Source organism: Brassica oleracea, chromosome C6 (genome assembly GCF_000695525.1).
Source record: "Brassica oleracea var. oleracea cultivar TO1000 chromosome C6, BOL, whole genome shotgun sequence".
Classification (NCBI taxonomy): Eukaryota; Viridiplantae; Streptophyta; class Magnoliopsida; order Brassicales; family Brassicaceae; genus Brassica; species Brassica oleracea.
In genome coordinates this window covers 26,633,215-26,644,761 of record NC_027753.1, presented here as the reverse complement: position 1 = coordinate 26,644,761, position 11,547 = coordinate 26,633,215, and the positions used below count along the sequence as shown (strand labels likewise).

General features: G+C 33.3%; 1 protein-coding gene across 1 annotated transcript; it reads left to right on the top strand.

Moving 5' to 3' along the window:
* Positions 1-5,950: 5,950 nt before the first annotated feature.
* On the top strand, positions 5,951-6,451 carry LOC106299293 (defensin-like protein 3; the record flags this gene model as incomplete). The annotated part of the gene is given in 2 exon segments (XM_013735404.1): positions 5,951-6,067; positions 6,147-6,451. Coding segments are annotated over 2 exon segments (240 nt in total). The 5' UTR covers positions 5,951-6,003.
* Between the last annotated feature and the right edge of the window lie 5,096 nt (positions 6,452-11,547).

The window sequence follows — 11,547 nt, the reverse complement described above, 5'->3', positions numbered from 1 at the left end:
TGAGATTTTTTATTGTAAATGGCCAACATTGTTCTTGTTTTGGTAAATAGATACTTTCATTTTGTACACATGGATAGCGAAAAGTATGTGTACACATGGATAACGATACAAAATTGTTTTGTTAACACTCCAATCCATTGTCCATATGAACACCACTTCCCATCTCTTCTGTTTTTTCAAAGTTTGTTGTTCTACCTTACTACATTTCAAAACCAATCTTTGCATGCATTTAAAAATGTGTCCATCTTATAAGTTATCCATGTGTACATCAGTACATGTAAACGATATGAAAAGATTAATGAAAGCATGTCATGTTTTTAAGAAGTGACGATGAGAGTTGAAATGCAGCAAAATCTTTGTGCTTACACAATCATGGTGATACAAAAACAAATGTTTAACAGGAAAGGAAGTGCGAGAAAGTGAGTGTTTTATATTTAAACATAACTTTTGTTGCTCGCATTTGTATTTTCTCAACATATATATCAAAATCATATTGATATGTATACATATTCCAGTCTATTCACATGTACATCTTAACTTTGCTATCCACATGTACACATCTGCACGATATCCCCATGTACAACAATTACACCACATGTAACTTTCACACGATATCCATGATGGCTACATGGATAAATGTACACGTGTTTACACAAATAGCTCAATAATGAACATATCAACATGTACACTTGTTTACCAATATCCACATGTACACTTTACCATGGTGTAAATTTCAATTAGACATTTACAAATTTATAACATCCATTTACAACATTGTAGGATCAAAGTACGCATGTTGTATATAGTATGAATATAGATAAGTGCTTTAAGAACAGAGGATATCAAGCCACAAGCATAAATCTCAGCTCTTTGTTGTAACATAGAAATCCACAAGTAATAGATGGACCCGTATAGCATTAAAATAAAAAAATTTGCTGAAGCACTGAGATGTGTAACAACTGCAAATTAAAAAAAAACTATAAAATGAAGAAGATGAATCACAGTCATCATCTTTCCACACACAAACAAGAAAAAAGAAAACGTGAAAGAAAAATATTTTTTTCCAGAAAGATCATCTTTCCCCCAATTCCTCACACTACTGTCGTCATCTCCCCATGGCCTTTTCTTCTTCTCAGGGTCTCCGAAAAGCCCTAAGTTTAAGGAAGATGAAGAACAGAATCTGAGATTCCCGCAACCATACACAACACTCTTTCATCGAGATTAGTCCTGGAGATCTTGAACAGACCAATCAGCCTAACCCTTTTCACATAAACCTTTCATCTCATATCTTTCTCTTTGTTATGAATCTGACAATGAGAAGAATGGTGGCAAGACAAGATCAGAAGAATGCGTGACGGATAATCGTGAATTATGATATGAAGAAACTAAAATCAATGTTGAGAGAGAGAAATGAATTTTAGCAATTGTTTCTCATTAGAGAGAAAAAAATCAAAAGAGAGAAAGAAACAAAGATCCAGATCTGGCTTGTTAAATCTGGACCGTCGAAATATCAGAAAAATCAATGGCTAGTAACAAAGGCCTGCCATTTTTAATTTTAGTTAGTCAACATTATAGTTAGAGTTGAACTGAAAATGTTGAAAATCAAGTGCTCATTAGAGAAAAGTGCTCTAGTAGCTGTAAGTGTCCTAGAATGAAATAAAGAAGTCCAAAAGTGACCTACAATGTAAATCTTTCTAGATTTTAATTAGACACTAGATCTCGATCCACGCGGATTTTTGTTTTCATTTATTTTTATATAAATATTTTGTTTTCAATTTTAAATTGGTATATATTATAATATATATGTGTTTATCAATTTTTAAAACATAATAAGTTTACGGTATATTTTTTCATTGAATAGATTGTTTCAAACTTTCACATGTATTTGCATCTTTTTCTCTATATATATTTTCTTATTATTATTTCATTATTAAAATCGTAACTATATATATAAATATTAGTAAAATATTGTTTTATTGTCATATTCAAAAATATTGTAACATTTCAAAAATTAAGAAAGTTTTAAAAAAATTAAACTTTTCGCTTCATAGATTTATATTATCGAGTAAATAATTAAACATTTAGTTTTTGTTTATCTTTAAAATAAACTATATAGTTTAAAATTTGTTTTCATTGGTTTAAGGTAGTAAAGATTAATCATTGTTAGATAATCTGATTTTTGTTATTTAAAATTTTTGTATATAATTTTAAAAATTAACATCGACAAATATTTAAATATTTATAAATCCAATGAATCATCTATTGTTTAAATCCAATTATTGATTGTCCAGTAAAAATTTCTGGTATACCCAAAATTTAAATGATAAGATGTAACATAATTTTCTAGGAATAGGTACATTAGGTCCATTTTTAAAAAAATCACACATGAATCAAGGTTGTAACTTTTTTTTTAATATATAAGATGATTGTCCTTTTACTTAATAGATTTTAATTACATATTAGCACATAGTTTCTAAAGTTTCACTCAAAATTTATGTGACACTTTAGTCGATATTCAACAATTTTTAGTGTATGTTAACTATTTTATAAATTATTTAAATATCTTAAACTTTTATTAAATATTTTAAATGTTTAATTAATCATGATAAATAATTTTATACTTTAAGCAGTTATAATAAATAACACTTATATACTCATATTTTTACGATACTTATATACTTAAATTTAATAATTACTTTTAATATACAATGTTAATTTAAAAATAAAACATCTCATGCATTGCATGGACGATAACATTTATATATTCCCCGTGATTTACACAATTGAATTTTAAATAACTATATAAATAAATATATTAATAATATATATATATATTTTTAGTCGATATATGTTTGTAAATATATCAAAAAATGTTGAATATATATATATATATATGGTTGTAACGTTTTAGGCAAGCACAAATATTTATAGACTTTTTTTGTGACCAAATATACACGTTTTAGGAAGTTAGAATATTTCAAATATTTTTAGAATATTTTCTTAACTGAAACTTCCTAAATTTTCGCAAAAATCAGGTTTTTTTATCCGCAGAAAGGCACTTTCTACACTGCGTTGAACGAAGACAAAAATCTCATAAGCAGATTCTACCTCATGTAACCGTCAGAGTAATGTCTAGATTTCACATTTCGAGAATTGAGAATACATAATAAAAGTAGAAGCTACATTCGACAGAAAAGTAGCTATCTTTACAATTAGTAGAATCCACATTCTCCGATTTAGAATTTTAAGTAAAAGTAGATTGTCTGTTCTAAAAAAAGCAGACGAACTTGTTTAATCTAGAATTCACTTTCTACTAACTCATTTTCTGTAAAAAAAAATGAATTTTACTTTTCGTTGAACGTAATTTTAAAATTTAATTTATCAAGTTTTTCAGCCCAAAAAAATATGAATTTGTATATATGAGTGTTTTATCAATTGTTTCCATATTTTACTATTTTTAATTCATAAAAATATTTATTTCATTAACTTTTAGAATTGAAAAGGGTAAAAAAGAGAAAAAATGGACACATTTTTTTTTATATTAAAAAGACAACCATGCTGAATTGTTTTTCCGTTTTGGTAATTTTCCCTAAATAATTTTGTTTGGCAGATGTTGGGTTTTAGACACTATCAATTACTATTATTATTGTATGAACTTTTTGGCTATTGTATTATTGATGCCATCTCATTCCATGCATGACCCTTAAATCACCATTCATTTTTTTGTTCAATCGCCTGGCTGATTTTTTTTTTTTTGCCATCTTATTATTATTAAGTGGGTCAAAGCCGAGAGAGACAAAACCCAACAAACTTTACAAGAGAGGATCAACTAAAAAGGCCAAGCTAAACAAAGCAACTAAGAGTCGTAAACCCATTAGAACAAAACCGTAGAGGAGGAAAGGACACCACCGCGCATAATCGCCCTACGATCATTGCACACATGTCAAAGTAAGCGACCACCACCGTCCTCCTCCGAAAAGAGCCAGTGAAGAGACGCCGCGGAGCTCCACCCATCTGCGAAAAAAACCTAGTGAATAAACCGTTCAAACAGAACTGCCTTTACAAGAGTTCCAACCGTAGAGTCTGGTCTGACAGATCTACGCGCAAGAAAGGCAACCGTCTTCAATCGATCTGAAAACACTGAATTTCCAGCATGCACCAACATGCATCTTTAAAGATTAAAATAAGCATGAAGATACAATGACCTTTGGAGAGGAGAAACAAAGTCTAACGGGAATTCAGATCGAGAGTCAGTTGGAGCTGAGAAGAACGGAAGGTGTAGATCAAACTAACCCGAGATAAACCCGGAACCTAGCCGGCAAGGAACGATGCAATAGGAGTCACCACCTTCCCAAAGTTGAAAGCCGGCGAAGTAGGTGCTGACAGAGCCGCCGCTACCCAGAGACCAAAGCCCGATAAACGGGAGACAAAGCCGAAATAAACCGGCAACCAAAAAACTGGTCGGTGATACCGAAACCGGAGTAAAAGCAAACAGCTGTAAGATAACCGTCGATTGCCCAAAGATTCATCTCATCACTTTTCCTCTGTGAAAGATTTATGGGAGAGAACAAAGGAAAAGGAGAGAAAACCGTCTCAGGCACTCGTGGCTGATATTATATACAGTAAAATCAGATCCGTAATTTTTTTCAGTATATGTAAATAACAATTAAATTACATTTTTTATAACGTTGAGGTCTACAAGAAACAGAAACTCTGGTTTTCCTGTAAGAAAAGAAAACTATAGTCATGATTTATCAATCAAAGATGTTTAATTATTATGGATCTAACATCATCAATCAATCACATAGTAGGGTGTACTAGATCTATTCAATCTCAATTACGAAGCGCATCCACTCTTGGCTTTGGGCTTTGCTTTAGACAAGATTACATACGAGATCTCCAACCTAAGTTTATTTTTCATTCTAAAATAAAATTTAAAGTAAAATACTACAGTTGTATTCTATTTTTCGTTCAATAGTAGAGTAAAAATTGAGTTTATTCTATATATATAGAGTAAGTTATTTTTTTTGTTCATCACTATATTTTCTATTCTAATTTAGAGTATCATTGGAATATGATTCAACTATATTATAGAATTATATACTATTTAGAGTAAAAAATAGAACGGACCGATGGTCTTAAAAGAACAAGAACTACTATTGGTTTCGTCACTACTCAGTCAAGTTAGTTGGGCCCTTGAGTCTTGTTGGTGATCCATATTCACATTTCTAGTTTGACCAACGGTTAGAACATGATTATTGAAGGGTTTTAAAGGTGAAAGTTTTAGCAGATTATAAGAACTCGTCTCTTAACTTTTAACTAGAAAAGCTAAGAACCGGTTCTTAAATAAAATATTTAAAAACTGGTTCTTAATTTTTTTTAGTTAAAAGTTAAAAGACGAGTTTTTATATTCTGGTAAGAACTACGTCCTAAAAAAACTCTCCCTGATCATGCTCTATTCGCGAGCCCAATACTAATCCATTAAATAGGACAAAGTTTACAGATGCCTTGCATCAGTGTCGCCAAGTGCATAGCTACTTCCCTTTAAGTTTTCTCGCATCGAAATATTAAATTGAGCCAAAGATGAAAAGTTTTTATTCGTGACATAGTTAAATTAACTTATCTGAGAAAGGAAGAAATGTCAAATGCACTAGCCGCCAATGCGAAAATGGAGCTTACTCGAAGCTACTTAGGGAGAGAGACAGCCTCACAGAGGAAGACACGTCTAGTGAAGAACATAAATGAATGGATCTATATCTTATCTTCTCTATCAATTAAAGGCTTGCGTTTTCATGTTTTCTACTAGAAGGCGATACTTTTCAAAGTAAAATGTATTTGTGGGGGTTAAAATACATTGTACTTTGAAAAGTAAATTTGAAAAGTAAAATACTAACCCACCATCATTTCATTATAAATAGAGGTTGATCTTTTGGCTTATTTCCTCACACTAAACATAAAACATTCATACACTGAAACAAAAAAGTTAAAAAAAAAAAAAAAGTCATGGCTAAGGCTGCTACCATCACCACCTTTCTCTTTGCTGCTCTTGTTTTGTTTGCTGCTTTTGGTGAGTAATGCATCTTAATGCATGGCAAAAGTGATAGCTAATTTTCTTATATATATTACTAACGTTGAGATATATGCAGAAGCACCAACAATGGTGGACGCAAAGTTGTGCGAGAGGCCAAGTGGGACATGGTCAGGAGTTTGTGGAAACAATAATGAGTGTAAGAAGCAGTGCATTCGACTTGAAGGAGCACGTCATGGATCTTGCAATTATGTCTTCCCTGCTCACAAGTGCATCTGCTACTTCCCATGTTAATTAATATACCAAACATATTTGGAGTTAAAGTATGTATTCTCATAAAATAAGTCACGTGTCATTCTATGAGTGATCTAATTATGACATGTACCAGATATGTTTATGTCTGTTTGCTATAATAATGTAATACTAGGTTAAGATCCGCGTCTTACGCGGAATCAACATTATATATATAAATTATTTTATGTATTAAATATTTTTACATATTATGAAACAATAAATATATATTAAATAATTAAAATTCAGTAACTATAAATATATAATTAAATTGGTGTAAACATATAAATCAATTTTATTAATCCAAAAAATATTTTTTTTTTATATTTGGTAGGATATATTATTAAATTTAAGTGATACTAACATAAATAATATATTTTAGTATATTTTTAATATTAATGTCTATTAAATGATAATTTCTACTCATACAGTTTTTTTGATCATTTGTATCTTTTATAGAAAAAAAAAATAAATTACTGATAACAAAATTTTCATCGTGGGATTAATAGTTTTAGTAATTTATAATTTCAAGGCTTCTTCACTTGACTTTTTAATTTCAACTAAGTACTTTCTCTTTTAACTTCTCATCTTTCATTTTCGTGTATGTTTTCAGTTTATCCTTGTGCTGTAAAATTTCCCGAACATATCTCCAAAAAGAAGATGAATAAAATAGAAATTTCAGAGAAAAAAAAACTAAACATTTAAAAGTCTTCCAAAAAGCTTACGTTAATTTCTTTAATCAGAAAAGGTTTACGCTCACGTATGGAGGTACATATATAACATCACTCCAGTTTAATAGGAAAGTAGCTACCTAGCTTATTCAACTTTAGAAGATAAACAAATAGTGGTGGTTTATTCACTATGTATATAAGTATATTGGCTTTGATCTTTAAAAATAAACATATATAAACTATTCTACTACAAAAGACTATCAAGTCCGGTTAAATGGCCAACGAATATGTCAAAGAAGAAAAACTCATCAAGTTTTGTAGAAAGTTTACGTTAAGCACTAGATGAAAACCACGAGTGAATTCACGTTGAAGAATCATAACGCGGGCTTTTAAGGAGATATCAAGTAAAATTAGCATTATACTGTTTCTTTAATGATATCATCTCATCAAAAGAATCAGATCCGACCCGATATACAACACCACAAGTTTATCAATAGTATCGTGCCACTGCCATGATAGGCTTAATTCACACCCAACAACTAACTCAGGAGTGGAGGATTACCACTTTTATATTATCCAATGACACTTATTTGTCTGATGCAGGATATTATATAATAGACCCTCTCGAGATGTGGGTGAAAAACGGTCCAATGGAAACAGTCCAAGCCCAACGTTTCGGACATACCACAGCAAGATGGACCACTTGTACATGCTACCAAAGGCGGACCTAGGTTACAACTAGGTGGGGCAAGTTTCACGTACAGAAATTTTAATTTTCATTAGTTTTACTGAAAAAACTTAGAAATTTAGATGGTTTAGTCTTCATTGCCCCATGCACCTTTGGTTGAAAATCAACTATAACTACTATAATTTTGCTATTTAATACTTTGTACCCCCATGTTATTATAGAGGCTAGATCCGCCCCTGCATGCTATATAGGTGGCAAACTATTTATGTGGGAAATTATTTGTTGAGTTTTTACCATGGACTAGTGATGGATCTAACTCGTACCCAAAAACTAGCTCAAGAGTGAAAAAATTGTCCAGCACTTATATATTGCCCAATGACACTACAATCCCACAATGTGAGATGTTAATAGCCCCTCTTGAGATGTGAGTGGGAAACGGTCCAGTGGAAACAGCCCAAGTCCAATATCTCGGACATATTACAACAATATAGGCCACTTGTACATATTACATAGGTAAAAAACTGTTTATGTGGGAAATCATATGGTTTTTACCATGAGCTCTTATATTCACATCAAAAAAAAAATACTTCAAGAGTGGAGGATTGCCCAAGGCCACTTGATTCGTCCGATGTGGGATATTATCTAATAGAGGCAGAGTATTGCTGAGCTAGAAGTTTGAGTTGCTTAGCCGACACAGCTGGATTTGCTGAAACAAAGAATCAAATAGTGCAAAGAAGAAAAATTTGTCAAGTTTCATAGAAAGTTTAAGTTCAGGTAAGTCACTAGATGAAAACCACGAGTCAGTTCACGTTAAAAACCACCACAGGTATTATAAAGCCAGTCCACGTTCTAAAGAAAGAGACCCAACTTCTTCTCCGTGTAAAGCTGGCCGCTTTGGATAACAGCGCTTCGTCAGTCACAAGTTCTACTGCTGTAAGAACCAGTACAGTTCAATTCTTCTATGGAGACCTAACTTACTTATACACTTGGTTCAATTTCTTTGATTAGTCACCAGCTTTTGCTCTTATTTGCTTCACTTGTGTTACTATTCCACCTCTGTTGCTTTAATTTTCTATCATTTTCGTTCTAATAAGCTTGTATTTCGAAATGGTATCCTTTGGGGAAGAAGAAAATGAATAAAAGTATGTTAAAAAAGGGGAAGCAAATAGTGAAAAACGGTAGCTATTGGATTTAAGTGTATATAAGGTTGTGTGACTCTTCATTTAGAGTTTATGCGTTTTGTGATTTGTGTTAGCAAACCAACGAGCTTGTTAGACCATAATTAATCCGGGGTTTTTAGAGTGGGGTTCTTAGCGGAAATTAAGAAACAGTTTCTTAACTTCCGCTAAGAACTTTTCCTAAGAACCTCATGTAAATCATGCTCTTAATGGGGGAGTCTAGAGTATGTCTATAGATTCTCATATTAAAGCTCTTAGCTGTACTTGATTGGTGGATAAGGATTCAATACAACAGTTTGGTACATGGAAATATAAGCAAGACACAACCCTCACCATCTCTTGTTTCGGTAGCTCATGTTCTTCCCATCATCAATGGTACCAATTTTTCATCTTCCTTTTCATTCTTTATCTTCACCATGCTTATCAATATTGTTTTCATTTTCAATACATTCATCAAAATATCCCTTTCATATTCACTTATAACTCTTATTAGTAAAACAAGCCAATAAACACATTAGTATACATAATTAACAAATGAAAGATAAATTGGTACAGTCAAACATTAACTTCAAATATGTTGAAGTTTGGAAACTTTTTGTACTCTGCTAAAATTTTCGTAGAGTTTGGAAGGGTACAAAATTTGTCATTCTTCCGCAGTCTGTCAAAGTTTTGTAGAGCCTGCCAAATTAATAACAAAATAACACATCAAATTTAATCTTATCAATTTTTTTGGAAGACTTGACAAAATCTACCAAATTTTTGAGTCTACGTACAATGTGGCAAGTTTTTTTATAAATATATATTTTTATAATGAAAAGAGTCTAAAACTAGCTTATATGAGAAGAGGATACAGTCTACGACAAGGATAAGCCACATCTCACTATTTGTAGCAGATAACCTGAGTTCATATCGCAGGTAGAATCTCTTCACAAATCCGGTTCAAGTCATTCTTGGTTTAGCTGGTGTTAACTAGTTTTGTCTGTGTGTGTATGTGCCTTCTTCTGAGGTTGCTACTATAGATTGTAAACTGAATGATTTATTAGACTAGTATAATACAGTATTTATACTAAGTACAAGACTAATCTAGGGATTAAATAAAGACTAATCTACCCTCATATACATATCATCTACACCCCCTCAAGATGGAGGGAGTTTTGTCACTCCAATCTTGTTGACAAGCTCTATGAATCGGGATCGTGGCAACGGGTTTGGTTAGGGCGTCGGCAAGCTGGTCCTTTGTAGAAACATGTGTGACTCGCAAGGCCCCTGACTGAACGTTGTTCCGAACGAAGTGAAAGTCCAATGCCAAGTGTTTCATTTTAGAGTGAAAGACCGGATTTGCACTGAGGTAAGTGGCACCCACATTGTCGCAGTAGACTACTGGTTTGGGGCTGAGTGTGACGCCAAGTTCTGTCAGCAGAGAGCAGACCCAACTTAACTCGGCTGCTGTGTTGGCGACAGACCGATACTCCGCCTCTGTAGAGGACCGTGCGACTCCAGTTTGTTTCCGAGAAGACCAAGCAATAGGTGTGGAACCCATGTATACGATGTACGCATTTGTAGAGACGTAATCGTCAGTGTCACCAGCCCAGTCGGCGTCGGATTAAGCATGAAGTGTGAGAGGCGAAGACTTGCTGATGTAGATGCCGTGCGAGAGGGTTCCAGCCAGGTAGCGAAGTATTCGTTTCGCAGCCTTCCAGTGTTCATCTGTCGGTTTATGCATAAATTGAGACAGTTTGTTGACACTATAGGCAATATCAGGTCGCGTGAAGGCTAAATACTGAAGGCTGCCGATCACCTGACGGTATTCATGCGGATTGTCCAGTGCATAGCCAAAGTTCAGCGTCAGTTTCGGTGTTGTAGGAAGTGGAGTGGAGACCGGATTAGCACCGAGCATGTTCATCTTTGTGAGAAGATCCACTATATACTTACGCTGCATCAGATGGAGGCCACGGCTGGTGCGAGTTACCTCAATACCCAAAAAGTAGTCTAGATCAGTCGGATCCTTCAGTGAGAATCTTGAAGCCAGCACGTTGATACACGCAAAGACAAGTGCAGAGCTGCTACCGGTGATGATAATGTCGTCTACGTACACGAGAATGTAGAGAATGTTGGTATTGTCGGTGTAAATGAAGACGGAAGTATCAGCAGCGGAGTTCACTACAAGAAAACACAAATTTAACGACGGCCAAAATCGTCGTTATTTCCTCGGAAAAGAAGGCTTACGAGGAAATGGCGATGAAAGGCGTTTCGTCGTTATATGATTGTCGTAAGAGAAGATTCGTCGCCATTTCCTCGTTAATTAGCGAGGTTATATTTTCCTCGTAAAGAAGAATTAAGTTTTCGTCGTAAAGACCACGTGGGGTTTCCACGTAACGCGGTCGTTGTGCTTCCTCGTAAGAAACTCGTAAATGATTCGTCGTAAAAGACCCGCAAAAACCTCTAAATAAATTCGTCGTAATAAAAACGTAAGAAACACGAAAATAATTCGTCGTAATAGAATCGTAACTAAATCCACGTAAAATCCTCGTTAATTGTTCCTCGATATTTCGTCGTTAATTTTCCTCGTTAATACATCGGGAATTAGCGACGCAATTACTTTGTTTTCTATTTACTGAATTTATAAATAAAAATTATATTTATTTAATTTATTAATAAAAATTTAATTGAAATTAAATCGAATAGGAAAAA